The sequence below is a fragment of the Pristiophorus japonicus genome, chromosome 11 (genome assembly GCF_044704955.1).
Source record: "Pristiophorus japonicus isolate sPriJap1 chromosome 11, sPriJap1.hap1, whole genome shotgun sequence".
Classification (NCBI taxonomy): Eukaryota; Metazoa; Chordata; class Chondrichthyes; family Pristiophoridae; genus Pristiophorus; species Pristiophorus japonicus.
In genome coordinates, this window is record NC_091987.1 from 79551164 (window position 1) to 79571493 (window position 20330).

Below are 20330 nucleotides of genomic sequence, written 5' to 3' on the forward strand. Positions count from 1 at the left end.
TGATTTTCTTTCATGACCTCTCTTTGCTTTCCTGATATCTTTTCTAAGAACATAAGAAATAAGAACAGGAGTAGGCCATACGGCCCCTCGAGCCTGCTCCACCATTCAATAAGATCATGGCTGACCTGATCATGGACTCAGCTCCACTTCCGGGCCCGCTCTCCATAACCCCTGATCCCCTTATCATTTAAGAAACTGTCTATTTCTGTCTTAAATTTATTCAATGTCCCAGCTTCCACAGCTCTCTGAGGCAGCGAATTCCACAGATCTATAACCCTCAGAGAAGAAATTTCTCCTCATCTCTGTTTTAAATGGGCGGCCCCTTATTCTAAGATCATGCCCTCTAATTCTAGTCTCCCCCATCAGTGGAAACATCCTCTCTGCATCCACCTTGTCAAGCCCCCTCATAATCTTATATGTTTCGATAAGATCACCTCTCATTCTTCTGAACTCCAATGAGTAGAGGCCCAACCTACTCAACCTTTCCTCATAAGTCAACCCCTTCATCGCCGGAATCAACCGAGTGAACCTTCTCTGAACTGCCTCCAAAGCAAGTATATCCTTTCGTAAATATGGAAACCAAAACTGCACGCAGTATTCCAGGTGTGGCCTCACCAAAACCTTGTATAGCTGTAGCAAGACTTCCCTGCTTTTATACTCCATCCCCTTTGCAATAAAGGCCAAGATATCATTGGCCTTCCTGTACCTGCATACTATCCTTTTGTGTTTCATGCACAAGTACCCCCAGATCCTGCTGTATTGCGGCACTTTGCAATCTTTCTCCATTTAAATAATAACTTGCTCTTTGATTTTTTTCTGCCCAAGTGCATGACCTCACACTTTCCAACATTATATTCCATCTGCCAAATTTTTGCCCACTCACTTAGCTCACTATGTCCTTTTGCAGATTTTTTGTGTCCTCCTCACGCATTGCTTTTCCTCCCATCTTTGTATCATCAGAAAACTTGGCTACGTTACACTCAGTCCCTTCTTCCAAGTCGTTCATATAGATTGTAAATAGTTGGGGTCCCAGCACTGATCCCTGTGGCACCCCACTAGTTACTGGTTGCCAACCAGAGAACGAACCATTTATCCCGACTCTCTGTTCTGTTAGTTAGCCAATCCTCTACCAATGCTAATATATTACCCCCAACCCCGTGAACTTTTACCTTGTGCAGTAACCTTTTATGTGGCACCTTGTCAAATGCCTGCATCCCTGCACTTTTTATAATCCTCGAGTGTTTCTGCAGCATTGAGTTCCCGGTATCTGTCATAAGCTTCCCCTTTTTTTTCTTTATCTTCTCCTTTTTTTTCTTTATCTTCTCCTGTATTTTCATAACTGGACTGATTTAAAGCATTTCTGACTCTGGCCTAGAAAACCTTTGAGGGTCCATTTCTGTCACTCCATTTGCCTAGACACTTTCATCTTGAAATCAGTGGAAATTATGTTTATTTCTATAGTGTCTATAACAGGTGGCATTTTGCACACGGGCTGCAAGTTGAAAATCTACTCATTGATTTAAAATCTTCATCTTCCTCCATGGCCTCTGCCCATCCTTTCTCTGCAACCTCCTCCAGCCTTATGTCCACTGCTATATCCTTTGGTGCTGCGATTCTAACCTTTTTCACATTCATCCTCCATCCCACCACTGGTGGCTGTGCCTTCAATTACTGTGCTCCTACTTTCTGGAATTCTCTTGCTATGTTCCATCACTTCACTTCTCTTTTCTCTTCACTTTTTAAAAACCTTTTTGCAATCTATCCTTTCAACCAAGATTTCAGTCACCTTTCCTGAATTTCGCACCATCGCTCATTGTCTGTTCCTTTATTTGCTTTATCTATTTTATTTTTTTCTCCTCCTCTGTAAAGTGCTTTGGGACATTTTCCATGTTAAAGTCACGAAATAAATGCACTTTTTTTTTTGTTGCTACATAGTTCTGTTTCCTACAGCTTACATACTGTCAGTAAATACCTATGTTTTTTCACTACCTTAGAAGCTTTACAAGATGATTTAAAATAAAATGTGTTTGATTTGCAGAAAACGTTTCCGATCAAGCCTCTAACATACAAATTGCCATCTGACTTGAGCAACAAGTCTCTATCTAAGGTAATTTTAAATACGCACACAACCTCAATGCAATATTTATATACCTAGCTATAACAATTTCCTGCAAACTCACTTTAATACTGCTTTTTCCTTTTCATATTTTGGAGGAAATTTCTGTATACGTATATATATATGGATGATGTATATAATTTATTGAATTGGTGATAGTTCTTGCGATAATGTATAAAGAGCAATTTTCAGAAATTTTAGCTAATATACTAGTGTGTTTCACTAAACTTGGATTTGATTACATGCGCTGCATTGAAACCAGAATCGTTTTTTGCTTAAAAAGTGTCAGCATTTTTTTAAACATGACCAGTATGTCTCCTGCAGCATTGCTTGCAAGCTACAGAGTAAAAACCTGGGACTACGCAGTAGGGCAGGCTCAAGGGTGGTCTGAAAGCGAGTGGCAGACAAAGATCAAGACGTATTGGTCAGTGCTCCCCTTTGCTTCCTTACCTCCCTTAGTTGTTTCACTCCTGTCGATTTCTGCTTCCTGCAGTTTCTCCTTCCTTTCTCCTCCCTTCTGTTCCCTGCGCCTCATCCCTTCCCTCAACATTGTTGTGTATCTGTAAAGCATGCACTTCCATGTTCCGCCACCAGGGAGCGGATCCCCTGAAGACCCAAAGGATCCCAGCATCCCTTGGGAGCACTGTATATAAGCCGGCCCCTAAAGCCTGTTCCTCACTCTGGAGTGTCTTAATAAAGACTGAGGTCACTGTTACTTTAACCTCCCTGTGTGCAATCTCATCTGTGTTAGGAACGCAATAACTGCCGACGAGTATACGAATCCAACGCAAAGATGCAGCAAACTGTGGGCATCCTGGAGAAGTTCTCGGAGGGTGATGACTGGGAAGCCTATGTCGAACGACTAGACCAGTACTTTGTAGCCAACAAGCTGGACGGAGAAGGAAGCGCTGCAAAAAGGAGAGCGGTCCTCCTCACGGTCTGCGGGGCACCGACCTACAGCCTCATGAAGAATCTTCTGGCTCCGGTGAAACCCACAGATAAGTCATATGAGGAGCTGTGTACACTGGTTTAGGAGCATCTTAACCTGAGGGAGACCGTGCTGATGGCGAGGTATCGGTTCTACACGTGCCAGCGATCTGAAGGTCAGGAAGTGGTCAGCTACGTCGCCAAGTTAAGGCGACTTGCAAGACAATGTGAGTTTGATGGCTACCTGGAGCAAATGCTCAGAGACTTTTTTGTACTCGGCATTGGCCACGAGCCTATCCTACGAAAACTTTTGACTGTAGAGACACTGACCCTCAGTAAGGCCATTGCGATAGCACAGGCGTTTATGTCCGCCAGTGATAACACCAAACAAATCTCTCAGCACACAAGTGCTAGCAATGTTCATAAATTAACTGGAACAGTGTTTGTGAACAGAAATGTACAGGGCAAAAACCACGAGTCTGCAACTGCCAGCAGGCCTCAGGTGACCCAGATGACTCAGAGTCCACAACAAAGGATGAATGCAAGGCAATTCACACCTTGTTGGCGTTGTGGAGGCTTCCATTCAGCCTATTCATGCCGCTTCAAAGGGTATGTTTGCAAGAGCTGTGGAACAATGGGGCACCTCCAACGAGCTTGCAGACGAGTTGCAAGCTCTACAAAACCTGCTAACCACCATGTGGCAGGGGAAGATCGGTCCATGGTGATCAAAGCAATTTCAAGCCTCAGAGAGAGGAGGCAGATGCTGAAGTACACAGGGTGCACACATTTTCGCCGAAATGTCCACCTATAATGCTAAATGTAAGATTGAATGACTTACCCGTAGCCATGGAACTGGACACTGGCGCTAGCCAATCCATCATGAGTAAAAAGATGTTTAAGAGACTGTGGTGCAACAAGGCACTCAGACCAGCCTTGAGCTCCATCCACACGAACCTGAGAACGTACACCAAAGAGCGTCATGGTCAAGGTCACCTACGAGGGCACAGTGCACGAACTGCCACTCTGGATTGTCCGGGGCGATGGCCCCACACTGCTTGGAAGGAGCTAGCTGGGCAAAATCCACTGGAACAGGGATGACAGCCGAGCACTATCACATGTCGATGAGGCTTCATGTACCCAGGTTCTTAACAAATTTCCTTCCCTTTTTGAGCCAGGCATTGGAAACTTTTCTGGGGCGAAGGTGTGGATCCACTTGGTCCCAGAGGGATGACCCATTCACCACAAGGCACGAGCAGTACTTCACATGATGAGTGAGAGAGTGGAAATCAAGCTGGACAGGCTGCAATGCGAGGGCATCATCTCCCCAGTGGAATTCAGCGAGTGGGCCAGCCCAATTGTTCCAATACTCAAAAGTGATGGCACGGTCAGGATTTGCGGCGATTATAAAGTAACTATTAATCGTTTCTCGCTACAGGACCAATACCGGCTACCTAAGGCAGACGACCTATTTGCGACGCTGGCAGTAGGTAAAACATTCACCAAGCTCGACCTGACTTTGACCTACATGACGCAGGAGCTGGAGGAATCTTCGAAGGGTATCACCTGCATCAACACGCACAAGAGACTGTTCATTTACAACAGATAGCCGTTTGGAATTCGGTCGGCTGCAGCGATCTTCCAGAGAAACATGGAGAGCCTACTCAAGTCGGTACCATGCATGGTGGTTTTTCAGGACGACATATTGGTCACGGGTCGGGACATCGTTGAGCACCTACAAAACCTGGAGGAGGTCCTCCAGCGACTGGATTGCGTAGGGCTGCAGCTGAAGAGGTCGAAATGCATCTTCATGGCAACAGAAGTGGAGTTTTTGGGGAGAAAGATCGCGACGGATGGCATTCGGCCCACAGACGCCAACACAGAGGCGATCAGGAACGCACCCAGGCCACAGAACGTCACGGAGCTGCGGTCGTTCCTGGACTCCTCAACTATTTCATTAACTTCCTACCAGGGTTAAGCACCCTCATAGAGCCCCTACATGTGTTATTGTGTAAAGGGGAGAACTGGGTATGGGGAGAAAACGCAAGTAATTGCTTTTGAGAAAGCCGGAAATATTTCATGTTCCAACAAGCTGTTTCTATTGTATAACCCGTGTAAAAGACTTGTGCTAGCATGTGATGCGTCATCGTATGGAGTCGGGTGTGTATTACAACAAGCTAACATTGCGGGGAAGTTGCAACCAGTCGCCTAGGCTTCCAGGAGCTTGTCTAAGGTCGAGGGGGCCGACAGCCTGATCGAGAAAGAGGCATTAGCGTGTGTGTTCGGGGTAAAGAAAATGCATCAGTATCTGTTTGGCCTCAAATCACAAGCCCCTCATATCCCTGTTCGCTGAAAACAAGGGGATAAATACTAATGCCTCGGCCCGCATACAAAGGTGGGCACTCGCACTATCAGCATATAACTATACCATCTGCCATAGGCCAGGCACCGAGAACTGTGCGGATGCTCCCAAGCCTGAAAACTTGTTGATGGTCATGGAAGCGTTTGAAAATGATAAATCACCTGTCAGGGCCCGCCAGATTAGCACTTTGACCAGCCAAGATCCTCTGCTGTTCCTAGTAAAAAACTGTGTACTGCATGGGAGCTGGGCCAGCATCCCCGTTGAAATGCAAGAGCCAATCAAGCCATTCCATCGGCGAAAGGACGAGCTGTCCATTCAGGCAGACTGCCTGTTGTGGGGTAACCACGCAGTGCTACCCAAAAAGGGCAGGGAGACGTTCATCTCGGACCTCCACAGCACACACTCAGGTATAGTAATGATGAAAGCAATAGCCAGATCCCACGTGTGGTGGCCCGGTATCGACTCTGACTTACAGTCCTGTGTACGGCAATGCAGCGTGTGTGCTCAGTTGAGCAATGTGCCCAGAGAGGCACCACTAAGTTTGTGGTCCTGGTCCTCCAGACCATGGTCGAGGATGCATGTCGACTATGCGGGCCCGTTTCTCGGTAAAATGTTCCTGGTGGTGGTGGATGCTTTTTCAAAATGGATTGAATGTGAAATAATGTCGGGAAGCTCCGCCACCGCCACCATTGAAAGCCTGAGGGCCATGTTTGCCACCCACGGCCTGCCTGACATACTGGTCAGTGACAACGGGCCATGTTTCACCAGTGCCGAATTTAAAGAATTCATGACTCGCAATGGGATCAAACACGCCACCTCGGCCCTGTTTAAACCAGCCTCCAATGAGCGGGCAGTACAAACAATCAAACAGAGCCTTAAATGAGTCACAGAAAATCTCACTCCAAACCCACCTGTCCCGAGTACTGTTCAGCTACCGCACAAGACCCCACTCACTCACAGGGGTGCCCCCGGCTGAGCTACTCATGAAAAGGACACTTAAAACCAGACTCTCGCTGGTTCACCCCAACCTGCATGATCAAGTAAAGAGCAGGCGGCAGCAACAAAATGTAAACAATGGTCGCGCCACTGTGTCACGGGAAATTGATCTGAATGACCCTGTGTATGTGCTAAACTATGGACATGGTCCCAAGTGGATTGCGGGCACGTTGATAGCTAAAGAAGGGAGTAGGGTGTTTGTATTCAAACTAAACAATGGACAAATTTGCAGAAAGCACCTGGACCAAACGAGGCTGCGTTCACAGACTGCCCTGAACAACCCACAGCAGACACCACCTTTTTCGAGCCCACAACACACCTAAAGGATCAACGACACCACCCCGGACCAGGAAATTGAACCCATCACACTCAACAGCCCAACAAGGCCAGGCTCACCCAGCAGCCCTGCAGGGCCAACATGCCAGTGAGGGCACAGCCAACATACCAGAAGAGACATTTGTACCGAGGTGGTCCACCAGGGAAAGAAAGGCTCCCGACCGCCTCACCTTATAAATAGTTTTCACTTTGACTTTGGCGGGGGGGGGGGGAGATGGGGAGTGATGTTGTGTATCTGTAAAGCATGCACTCCCATGTTCTGCCACCAGGGAGCGCATCGCGTGAAGTCCCAAGGGATCCCAGCATCCCTTGGGAGCACTGTATATAAGCCAGCCCCTAAGGCCTGTTCCTCACTCTGGAGTGTCTTAATAAAGACTGAGGTCACTGTTACTTTAACCTCCCTGTGTGCAGTCTCATCTGTGTTAGGAACACAATAATCATCCTTTCTTCCTCATCCCTCCCTCCCTCCCTCTTCCTCTCCATTCCATTCCCTTTGTGACTGATAACTAGATGGATTCCTGGGATGAGAGGGTTGTGCTTCTCTAGAATTCTCTGCCCCAAAGGGCTGTAGATGCTGAACTGTTGAGTATATTCAAGGCTGAGATAGATAGATTTTCGGACTCCAGAGGAATCAAGGGATATGGGAATTGGACAGAAAAGTGGAGTTGAGGTTGACGATCAGCCATTTTCTTATTGAATGATGGAGCAGCTTCGTGTGGCAGTATGGTCCACTCCTGCTCCTAATACTTATGTTCTTATGATTAGCATGGGCCTACCAGCAATGCTATAACACTCTATAGTCATGTACTTTCTGCAATCATACATTCTTAGACACAAACATTTTAATACCTGTAGTATATTTTCGTGAGTTCATGTGGGATGTATCGTGCTGTTTGATACAGATTGGGGTTCATTGAATCTTTGAGCCAAAATCTAAGGTAATTAATATCATTGGATGGTGATGTATCATCTATAACACACACGGATTTTCTAAAAGTTGTGCCGAATGCGACGATAGGTCCAGATACCAATTTTTTCACCCAAGCCTATTTCTTCGTTATTGCTGTAAAAGCTAGTATCAGTTCCTCCTGGGTATAGAAGGTAATGTGAATCTTTATTGTTTGTTTAGGATATTTCTGCATCAGAATCCACTCCATTTCCTTTATCTTCATCCACTCGAAAAAGACGAATTCCAACTTATTATGCCCGACCTGACAGAAGATCAGTATCTTCAGAAAGGATTCCCTTGTCTAGGAACAAATACCCCAAACCATCAAGATATAGGAAAACAGTAAGAATCCATGGGAAATCCAGGCCTGCTGCTGTTAGCTCGGAAAAGCAATCCTACACTTCAGTGCATTCTACTGAAGAAAACTCTATTGAGAAACTATTTATGGTAATGTAACTTTTACACTGATGTCTAATTGCAGATGATCACAGTTTTAGTGGTACAATTTTGAACCTTAAAATGTATACTGACAAAGTTGTCTATAATCACCTTTGGGACAAACTTAAAATGGTCTAAGAATTCATGCTAAAGTCAGAATCATTAATATTCATTGTTGGGTTCATATGAAATAAAAATTTAGATATGTCTTTCTATATGTAATCTTTAAAACAGAGTTCAGTGTATTCATTCGTAAAAAGCAGATACGGGAGTGGGGATTGGGGATAACATGATTCAACAGTTTAAAATGTAACTGAAATAATGAACTCGCAAAAAGAACCACGGTACATAGTTTTCAGCGTGGAAAATCCTGAGATGGATGTGACTTAAGCTATAACTTCTTCAAATTTAGAATTGTTAGTTGTGGAACACACTGTCAGCTGTTGAACTATTCATAAAGAGAATAAACAGGTTCTTGATTCAAAAATGACTATGAATATTGGATCCAGGTTTGGAAATAGAGCATTAAAATAGAAACATAGAAAATAGGTGCAGGAGTAGGCCATTCAGCCCTTCAAGCCTGCACCACCATTCAATATGATCATGTCTGATCATGCAACTTCAGTACCCCATTCCTGTTTTCTCTCCATACCCTTTGATCCCTTTAGCCGTAAGGGCCACATCTAACTCCCTTTTAAATATATCTAACGAACTGGCCTTAACAACTTTCTGTGGTAGAGAATTCCACAGGTTCATAATTCTCTGAGTGAAGAAGTTTCTCCTCATCTCGGTCCTAAATGGCTTATCCCTTATCTTTATTCTGTGACCCCTGGTTCTGGACTTCCCCAACAAGGGGAACATTCTTCCTGCATCTAACCTGTCCAATCCTGTCAGAATTTTACATGTTTCTATGAGATCCCCTCTCATTCTTCTAAATTCCAGTGAATATAAGCCTAGTCGATCCAGTCTTTCTTCATATGTCAGTCCTGCCATCCCGGGAATCAGTCTGGTTAACCTTCGCTGCACTCCCTCAATAGCAAGAATGTCCTTCCTCAGATTAGGGGACCAAAACTGTACACAATATTCAAGATGTGGCCTCACCAAGGCCCTGTACAACTGAAGTAAGACCTCCCTGCTCCTATACTTAAATCCTCTAGCTATGAAGGCCAACATGCCATTTGCCGCCTTCACCATCTGCTGTACCTGCATGCCAACTTTCAATGACTGATGTACCATGACACTGAGGTCTCGTTGCACCTCCCCTTTTAATAATCTGTCACCATTCAGACAATATTCTGCCTCCCTGTTTTTGCCACCAAAGTGGATAACCTCCCATTTATCTACATTATACTGCATCTGCCATGCATTTGCCCACTCACCTAACCTGTCCAAATCACCCTGCAGCCTTTTCATCATAGGCAGTCCCTCGGAATTGAGGAAGACTAGCTTGTTTACCTCCCAAAGTGAGTTCTTTGATGGCTGAACAGTCCGATACGAGAGCCACAGAGCCTGTTACAGGTGGGACAGACATTTGTCAAGTGAAGGGGTCAGTGGGGCTGATTTGCCGCGCGCTCCTTCCGCTGCATGCGCTTGGCCTCTTCGCGCTCTTTCTCAACGCCATCCCAGATGCACTTGCTCCAGCTCGGGTGGTCTTTGGCCAGGGTCTCCCAGGTGTCAGTAGTGATGTCGCACTTTACCAGGAAGGCTTCGAGGGTGTCTGTAATGTCCTTACACTCTACTATAAATTCACATGAGGCACATTCTGCAGACAAGGTCACTCTGTGACCCGAACCTTTATTCACAGGACCAAGAAGTGATGACCCTGCGTGGGACCTCCCTTTATATACCTGGATGACCAGGTGAGGAGTGTCTTCCACAAGTTCATCCCCTGTGGTCAAGGTGTGCATTTCTTAGGTGTATACAGAATGCAGTGTTACATGAAGGTTACAGTTACATGAAGGTTACATACATGACATCACCTCCCTCCCCCCCCCCCCCCCACCCCCAACATCTTATGGGGTCAAAGATTAAATCTTTCAGGCGGTCGATGCTCTCTCGTGGAGCGCCACAGTTGGGGCTCTGGTTGTTGATCTTTGGCATGCGTCTCTGTCCCCTGTGGTGATTCCGGCTTGTCCGAGCTCGCCGCAGGGACTGTGCATGCTGCTGAAAGTTCTTGTTGCTCGTTCACTGGCGGTGGTGTGGGCAACATCTCGTGATCTTCCTCAGGTTCCTTAGTGTCCATGCTGAACCTTTTTTTTACTTGGTCCAGATGCTTGTGGCATATCTGTCCATTGTTAAGTCTGACTACTATGACCCTATTCCCCTCTTTGCCAATTACAGTACCCTCAAGCCATTTGGGCCCCAAAGCGTAATTAAGAACAAATACAGGGTCATCGATTTCTATAAATCTCCCCTTTGTGTTACGGTCATGGTACTCATTTTGGGACTGGCGCTTGCCCTCAACAATGTCTGACAGGTCTGGATGAATGAGGGACAGCCGAGTTTTAAGTATACGTTTCATGAGTAGTTCCACGGGCGGGACTCCCGTGAGCGAATGCGGTCGGGGCCTATAGGCCAGCAGGAGGCGCGATAGGCAGCATTGAAGGGAGGCTCCTTGAATCCGGAGCAGGCCCTGTTTTATGATTTGGACCGCACGTTCCGCCTGGCCATTGGAAGCTGGCTTGAACGGTGTTGTCCTGACATGTTTGATGCCATTACCCAACATGAACTCCCTGAATTCATAGCTAGTGAAACACGGGTCGTTGTCACTAACCAGGATGTCCAGCAAGCTGTGGGTCGCAAAGACCGCACACAGACTCTCCACAGTGGTGGATGTCGTGCACGAATTCAATATGATGCACTCGATCCATTTCGAGTACGCATCAGCGACAATGAGGAACATTTTTCCCATGAATGGGCCCGCATGTCTACATGAATGCGTGACCATGGTCTGGTGGGCCAGGGCCACGGGCTGAGTGGGGCCTCCCTGGGGGCATTAGCAAGCTGGGCACACGTTGTGCACCTGCGAGCACAGTGTTCCAGGTCTGAGTCAATTCCCGGCCACCATACATGTGACCGGGCAATTGCCTTCATTAGCACAATGCCAGGGTGCTCGCTGTGGAGTTCCCTGATGAATACTTCCCTTCCCTTCTGGGGCATGACTACCCAGCTGCCCCATAGTAGGCAGTCAGCTTGGATGGAGAGCTCATCCATCCGTCTGTGAAATGGTCTGACCTCCTCGGGGCATGCTCCGTGTGCGGGCGCCCAATCCCCAGTCAGGACACATTTCTTAATCAAGGATTGGAGGGGATCTCTGTTGGTCCAGATTTTGATCTGGCGGGCTGTGATGGGGGAGCCTGCGTTGTCAAAGGCATCAACAGCCATGACCATCTCAGCGCTTTGCTCCGCTGCCCCCTCAGTGGTGGTCAGTGGAAGCCTGCTGAGCGCGTCAGCGCAATTTTCGGTGCCTGGCCGGTGCCGTATGGTGTAGTCATTCGCAACCAGCGTGAGAGCCCATCGCTGTATGCAAGCTGATGCATTGGCATTAACAGCTTTGCTGTCTGACGACAAGGATGTTAACGTCTTGTGGTCCGTTTCTAACTCAAACCTTCTGGCGAAAAGGTACTGGTGCATCTTTTTCACTCCGTAGACACATGCGAGTGCTTCTTTTTCAACCATCCCATATCCCCGTTCTGCTTGGGAGAGCGACCTGGAAGCATAAGCCACAGGTTGGAGTTGGCCCTCATTATTACTCTGCTGCAACACGCACCCAACACCATAGGATGATGCATCACATGTCAAAACCAATTTCTTACGGGGTTGTACAGAGTCAACAGCTTATTAGAACAAAGCAGGTTCCGCGCCCGATTGAAAGCCCGTTCCTGACAGCCCCCCCAAAACCAATCGCAACCCTTACGCAGGAGCATGTGTGGAGGCTCCAACAATGTGCTTAAGTTCGGCAGAAAGTTCCCGAAATAGTTCAAGAGTCCCAGAAATGAACGCAACTCCGATGTGTTGCTGGGCCTGGGCACACGACGGATCACCTCAGTTTTGGATTCGGTGGGCCGGATCCCGTCTGCGGCAACCCTCCTGCCCAAAAACTCGAGCTCTGGGGCCAAAAACACACACTTGGACTTCTTTAGTCGCAGGTCTACCCGGTCCAGTCGGCGTAGCACCTCCTCCAGGTTGTGGAGGTGTTCCTCGGTGTCTTGACCCGTGATAAGGATGTCGTCCTGAAATACGATTGTTCCAGGGATGGATTTGAGCAGGCTTTCCATGTTCCTTTGAAAGATAGCGGTCACTGATCGAATGCCAAACGGACACCTATTGTAGACAAACAGCCCCTTGTGTGTGGTGATGGTGGTCAGTAGCTTGGATTCTTCGGCCAGTTCCTGGGTCATGTAGGCTGAAGTGAGGTCCAACTTGGTGAACAGCTTGCCGCCTGCCAGCATGGCAAAAAGATCCTCCGCTCTCGGAAGCGGGTACTGCCCTCAATAAAGAAATCCCTTAACATCGCCCCCCTGCAGGCGTCTGTGAACTTATAGAGGCTGGCCAAGCGCCGAAGGTCCGCAACGAAGTCCGGTATGCTCTGTCCTTCCCGACATCGGTGTGTATAGAATCGGTGTTGGGCCATGTGTATACTGCTCGCTGGTTTGAGGTGCTCACTAATCATTTTACTGAGCTCTTCACAGGTTTTGTCCGCCGGCTTCTCGGGTGCGAGCAGGTCTTTCATCAGCGCATACGTCTTGGGTCAGTAGATGCGCCCTTCAGCCGTTGCATCTCCCAACCAGTCCTTCGTGACAAAGCTCTGCTGGAGCCTCTCAACGAAATCTTCCCAGTCCTCACCAACACAGTACTGTTCCTCTGTGCTACCGGTGGCCATCCTCGTGAGTCATTGATTCCCATTTCTCGTCGCCAAATGTAATGTCCTTACACTCTACTATAAATTCACATGAGGCACATTCTGCAGACAAGGTCACTCTGTGACCCAAACCTTTATTCACAGGACCAAGAAGTGATGACCCTGCGTGGGACCTCCCTTTATATACTTGGATGACCAGGTGAGGAGTGTCTCCCACAAGTTCACCCCCTGTGGTCAAGGTGTGCATTTCTTAGGTGTATACAGTATGCAGTGTTGTTACATGAAGGTTACAGTTACATGAAGGTTACATACATGACAGTGTCCTTATAACGTTTCCGCTGTCCTCTTTTGGCTCGTTTACCATGAAGGAGCTCTGCATAAAGCATTTGCTTAGGTTGTCTTGTATCTGGCATGCGAACCATGTGGCCTGCCCAGCGAAGCTTATCGAGTGTGGTCAGTGCTTTAATACTGGGGATGTTAGCCTGGTCGAGGATACTGATGTTGGTGTGCCTGTCCTCCCAGGGGATTTGCAGGATCTTGTGAAGACATCGTTGGAGATACATCTCCAGCGACTTGAGGTGCCTTCTATACATCAGCCATGCCTCAGATCCATAAAGGAGAGTGGGTATTACTACAGCCCTGTAGAGCATGAACTTGGTGGTAGATTTGAGGGCCTGGACTTCAAACACTCTTTTCCTCAGGCGGCCGAAGGCTGCACTGGCGCACTGGAGGTGATGTTGAATCTCCGCATCAATGTCTGCCTTTGTTGATAAGAGGCTCCCGAGATATGGGAAATGGTCCACGTTATCGAGGGCTGCGCCATGAATCTTGATGATTGGAGGGCAGTACTGTGCGGCGGAGACAGGCTGGTGGGAGGACCTTTGTCTTATGGATGTTAAGCATAAGGCCCATGCTTTCATATACCTCGGTGAATGCATTGACTATATCCTGGAGTTCAGCCTCTGAATGTGCGCAGACGCAGGTGTCGTCCGCAGACTGCAGCTCAACGACAGAGGTTGGGGTGATCTTGGACCTGGCCTGGCGGTGGCCTAGGTTAAGCAGCTTCCCATTGGTTCTGTAGTTTACTCCAGTGGGGAGCTTGTTGATTGTGAGGTGGAGTATGGAGGCGAGGAAGGTTGAGAAGAGCGTTGGAGCGATGACGCAGCCCTGTTTGACCCCAGTCCGGACGTGAATTGGATCTGTTGGTAAGGATCACAGCCTGCAGGTCATCATGAAGCAGGTGAAGGATGTTGACAAATTTTTGGGGGCATCCGAAATGGAGGAGGACGCTCCATAGACCCACACGGTTGACTGTGTCAAAGGCCTTTGTAAGATCGAAAAAGGCCATGTATAAGGGCTAGCGCTGCTCCCTGCATTTTTCCTGCAACTGTCACGCCGCAAAGATATCATGTCTGTTGTGCCCCATAGGGGACGAAATCTGCATTGTCATTCCAGGAGGAGCTCCTCGGCAACAGGGAGAAGACAATTGAGGAGAACTCTAGCGACAACTTTCCCAGTGGCTGATAGCAGGAAGATACCTCTGTAGTTATCGCAATCGGACTTGCCCCTTTTTACAAATGGTCACAATCACTGCATCTCTGAGATCTCCCGGCATGCGCTCCTCCCTCCAGATGAGAGAGATGAGGTCATGTATCTGCGCCAACAGCGCCTCTCCGCCATACTTTAGTGCCTCAGTAGGGATTTCATCCGCACCCATAGCCTTGTTATTCTTCAGCTGTTTTATGGCTTTGCCTATCTCGTGCAACGTTGGAGTTTCACTGAGTTGGTGGCGGGTCGCATGCTGCGGGAGGAAGTCGAGAACACTTGAGTCAAAGGCAGAGTATTGATTGAGGAGATCTTCAAAGTGCTCCATCCATTGGGCCCTGGCAGCCTCGGTGTCCTTGATGAGTGTTTCCCTGTTCTTGGCTAGGAGTGGGGTGGGGCCTTGGGAATTTGGACTTTAGGTGGCCTTGACTGCAGTGAAGAATCCTCGCATATCGTGTCTGTTGGCCAGTTGTTGTACCTCCTGTGCTTTCCCCATCCACCACCTGTTCTTTAGGTCCCGGGTTTTTTGTTGGACCTGAGCCTTGAGCCGTCTGTAATGTTGTTTTGCAGCTCCCGAGTTGGGTTGTTGCTTGAGGCTCAGAAATGCTTTGCGCTTGCGATCTATTAGTGCTTCGATCTCCTGATCATTTTCATCAAACCAGTCCTGATGTTTTCTGGTTGAGTGACCAAGTGTCTCTTCACAGGCACTGGTTATAGAGGCCTGGAGGGCAGACCAAGCACTGTGGGCATTCAGCATCTCAAGGTCATCAAGGCACGCCAGATTGGCTATGAGGCGCTGGCTGTATAGGGCTCTCTTAGCTGAGTCTCTAAGTGCCCCGGCATTAACTTTTTTGCGGAACTGCTTCTGCTGTCCCCTCTGCTTTGGGGCAATGTTAATGTTGATGATGGATCGGATTAGGCGGTGGTCCGTCCAGCAGTCGTCAGCTCCTGTCATGGTGCGGGTGATGCGCACATTCTTGCGATCGCTGGCTTGGACGATGACATAATCAAGCAGGTGCCAGTATTTGGAGCGAGGGTGTTGCCAGGATGCCTTGTATTTGTCCCTCTGGCAGAACAGGGTGTTGGTGATGAGGAGTTTATGTTCTAGACATTTTGTCAGGGGTAGGATACCACTGGGGTTGGCTTTCCCTATCCCCTCTCTGCCAATCACACCTCTCCAGAGGGCTGTGACTTTGCCGACCCTAGCATTAAAATTACCCAGGAGGATCAATTTGTTGCCCGTGGGGACGCGGAACAAGGATATCTCGAGTTTGGAATAAAAACTCTCTTTAGCCTCATCCATTGCATCGAGTGTTGGGGCGTACGCACTGATGACTGTGGCGCATTGGTTCTGGGATAGGGTAATACGAAGAATCATGAGGCGTTCGTTAACCCTACAGGGGGAGTCTTTGAGGCGGTCAACCAGCTCATTCGTGACGGCAAAGCCGACTCCATGAAGGCAGCATTCATAGAAACATAGAAACATAGAAAATAGGTGCAGGAGCAGGCCATTCAGCCCTTCTAGCCTGCACCGCCATTCAATGAGTTCATGGCTGAACATGAAACTTCAGTACCCCCTTCCTGCTTTCTCGCCATAACCCTTGATCCCCCGAGTAGTAAGGACTTCATCTAACTCCCTTTTGAATATATTTAGTGAATTGGCCTCAACTACTTTCTGTGGTAGAGAATTCCACAGGTTCACCACTCTCTGGGTGAAGAAGTTTCTCCTCATCTCGGTCCTAAATGGCTTACCCCTTATCCTCAGACTGTGACCCCTGGTTCTGGACTTCCCCAACATTGGGAACATTCTTCCTGCATCTAACCCGTCTAAACCCGTCAGAATTTTAAACTTTTCTATGAGGTCCCCTCTCATTCTTCTGAACTCCAGTGAATACAAGCCCAGTTGATCCAATCTTTCTTGATATGTCAGTTCCGCCATCCCGGGAATCAGTCTGGTGAACCTTCGCTGCACTCCCTCAATAGCAAGAATGTCCTTCCTCAAGTTAGGAGACCAAAACTGTACACAATACTCCAGGTGTGGCCTCACCAAGGCCCTGTACAACTGTAGCAACACCTCCCTGCCCCTGTATTCAAATCCCCTCGCTATGAAGGCCAACATGCCATTTGCTTTCTTAACCGCCTGCTGTACCTGCATGCTAACCTTCAATGACTGATGTACCATGACACCCAGGTCTCGTTGCACCTTCTCTTTTCCTAATCTGTCACCATTCAGATAATAGTCTGTCTCTCTGTTTTTACCACCAAAGTGGATAACCTCACATTTATCCACATTATACTTCATCTGCCATGCATTTGCCCACTCACCTAACTTATCCAAGTCACTCTGCAGCCGAATAGCATCCTCCTCGCAGCTCACACTGCCACCCAACTTAGTATCATCCGCAAATTTGGAGATACTGCATTTAATCCCCTCGTCTAAATCATTAATGTACAATGTAAACAGCTGGGGCCCCAGCACAGAACCTTGCGGCACTCCACTAGTCACTGCCTGCCATTCTGAAAAGTACCCGTTTACTCCTACTCTTTGCTTCCTGTCTGACAACCAGTTCTCAATCCACGTCAGCACACTACCCCCAATCCCATGTGCTTTAACTTTGCACATTAATCTCTTGTGTGGGACCTTGTCGAAAGCCTTCTGAAAGTCCAAATATACCACATCAACTGGTTCTCCTTTGTCCACTTTACTGGAAACATCCTCAAAAAATTCCAGAAGATTTGTCAAGCATGATTTCCCTTTCACAAATCCATGCTGACTTGGACCTATCATGTCACCATTTTCCAGATGCACTGCTATGACATCCTTAATAATTGATTCCATCATTTTACCCACTACTGAGGTCAGGCTGACCGGTCTATAATTCCCTGTTTTCTCTCCCTCCTTTTTTAAAAAGTGGGGTTACATTGGCTACCCTCCACTCCATAGGAACTGATCCAGAGTCAATGGAATGTTGGAAAATGACTGTCAATGCATCCGCTATTTCCAAGGCCACCTCCTTAAGTACTCTAGGATGCAGTCCATCAGGCCCTGGGGATTTATCGGCCTTCAATCCCATCAATTTTCCCAACACAATTTCCCGACTAATAAAGATTTCCCTCAGTTCCCCCTCCTTACTAGACCCTCTGACCCCTTTTATATCCGGAAGGTTGTTTGTATCCTCCTTAGTGAATACCGAACCAAAGTACTTGTTCAATTGGTCTGCCATTTCTTTGTTCCCCGTTATGACTTCCCCTGATTCTGACTGCAGGGGACCTACGTTTGTCTTCACCAACCTTTTTCTCTTTACATACCTATAGAAACTTTTGCAATCCGCCTTAATGTTCCCTGCAAGCTTCTTCTCGTACTCCATTTTCCCTGCCCTAATCAAACCCTTTGTCCTCCTCTGCTGAGTTCTAAATTTCTCCCAGTCCCCAGGTTCGCTGCGATTTCTGGCCAATTTGTATGCCACTTCCTTGGCTTTAATACTATCCCTGATTTCCCTAGATAGCCACGGTTGAGCCACCTTCCCTTTTTTATTTTTACGCCAGACAGGAATGTACAATTGTTGTAATTCATCCATGCGGTCTCTAAATGTCTGCCATTGCCCATCCACAGTCAACCCCCTAAGTATCATTCGCCAATCTATCCTAGCCAATTCACGCCTCATACCTTCAAAGTTACCCTTCTTTAAGTTCTGGACCATGGTCTCTGAAATTACTGTTTCATTCTCCATCCTAATGCAGAATTCCACCATATTATGGTCACTCTTCCCCAAGGGGCCTCGCACAATGAGATTGCTAATTAATCCTCTCTCATTACACAACACCCAGTCTAAGATGGCCTTTCCATCCTAGTTGGTTCCTCAACATATTGGTCTAGAAAACCATCCCTTATGCACTCCAGGAAATCCTCCTCCACCGTATTGCTTCCAGTTTGGCTAGCCCAATCTATGTGCATATTAAAGTCACCCATTATAACTGCTACACCTTTATTGCATGCACCCCTAATTTCCTGTTTGATGCCCTCCCCAACATCCCTATTACTGTTTGGAGGTCTGTACACAACTCCTACTAACGTTTTTTGCCCTTTGCTGTTCTGCAGCTCTACCCATATAGATTCCACATCATCCAAGCTAATGTCTTTCCTAACTATTGCATTAATCTCCTCTTTAACCAGCAATGCTACCCCACCTCCTTTTCCTTTTATTCTATCCTTCCTGAATGTTGAATACCCCTGGATGTTGATTCCCAGCCCTGATCATCCTGGAGCCACGTCTCCGTAATCCCAATCACATCATATCTGTTAACATCTATTTGCACAGTTAATTCATCCACCTTATTGCGGATACTCCTTGCATTAAGACACAAAGCCTTCAGGCTTGTTTTATTAACACCCTTTGTCCTTTTAGAATTTTGCTGTACAGTGGCTCTTTTTGTTCTTTGCCTTGGGTTTCTCTGCCCTCCACTTTTCCTCATCTCCTTTCTGTCTTTTGCTTTTGTCTCCTTTTTGTTTCCCTCTGTCTCCCTGCATTGGTTCCCATCCCCCTGCCATATTAGTTTAAATCCTCCCCAACAGCACTAGCAAACACTCCTCCTAGGACATTGGTTCCGGTCCTGCCCAGGTGCAGACCGTCCAGTTTGTACTGGTCCCACCTCCCCCAGAACCGGTTCCAATGCCCCAGGAATTTGAATCCCTCCCTGCTGCACCACTGCTCAAGCCACGTATTCATCTGCGCTATCCTGCGATTCCTACTCTGACTATCACGTGGCACTGGTAGCAATCCCGAGATTACTACTTTTGAGGTCCTACTTTTTAATTTAGCTCCTAGCTCCTTAAATTCGTTTCGTAGGACCTCATCCCTTTTTTTACCTATGTCGTTGGTACCAATGTGCACCACGACAACTGGCTGTTCTCCCTCCCATTTCAGAATGTCCTGCACCCGCTCCGAGACATCCTTGACCCTTGCACCAGGGAGGCAACATACCATCCTGGAGTCTCGGTTGCGGCCGCAGAAACGCCTATCTATTCCCCTCACAATTGAATCCCCTATCACTATCGCTCTCCCACTCTTTTTCTTGCCCTCCTGTGCAGCAGAGCCAGCCACGGTGCCATGAACTTGGCTGCTGCTGCCCTCCCCTGATGAGTCATTCCCCTCAACAGTACCCAAAGCGGTGTATCTGTTTTGCAGGGGGATGACCACAGGGGACCCCTGCACTACCTTCCTTGCACTACTCTTCCTACTGGTCTTCCATTCCCTATCTGGCTGTGGACCCTTTCCCTGCGGTAAGACCAACTCACTACACGTGCTACTCACGTCATTCTCAGCATCGTGGATGCTCCAGAGTAAATCCACCCTCAGCTCCAATTCTGCAACGCGGACCGTCAGGAGCCGGAGGTGGACACACTTCCCGCACACGTAGTCGTCAGGGACACCGGAAGTGTCCCTGCGTTCCCACATGGTACAGGAGGAGCATAACACCCGACCGAGCTCTCCTGCCATGTCTTAACCCTTAGATACACTTAAACTGGTAATAACAATGTTAAAAGTTACTGACCAATATGAGAAGAAAAAGAAAAACTACTCACCAATCACCAGCCAATCACTTACCCCCTAGGCTGTGACGTCACCTTTGTATCTTTGCCTTCTCCCTGTAGCTGCACCGGTACGCCTCTCGCCGACCCCGGACTCGCGCTGCTCCGAGCTCCCGCCTCCTCGACTGACTGCTCGAACTGCTCGACTCCCGCTGGCCTTTATAGGCCTCTCGCCGACCCCGGACTCACGCTGCTCCGAGCTCCCGCCTCCTC

General features: G+C 47.9%; 1 protein-coding gene across 3 annotated transcripts in view; it reads left to right on the forward strand.

The window, feature by feature from the left end:
• The window catches only part of LOC139275777 (ATPase MORC2-like), a 70961-nt gene that overhangs the window by 20543 nt on the left and 30088 nt on the right, over positions 1–20330 (forward strand). For all 3 annotated transcript variants that reach the window (XM_070892978.1, XM_070892977.1, XM_070892979.1), the window contains exons 3-4: positions 2039–2107; positions 7864–8130. In XM_070892978.1, coding sequence (XP_070749079.1) covers positions 2039–2107; positions 7864–8130 — 336 coding nt within the window. The remainder of the gene's footprint in view (positions 1–2038; positions 2108–7863; positions 8131–20330) is intronic.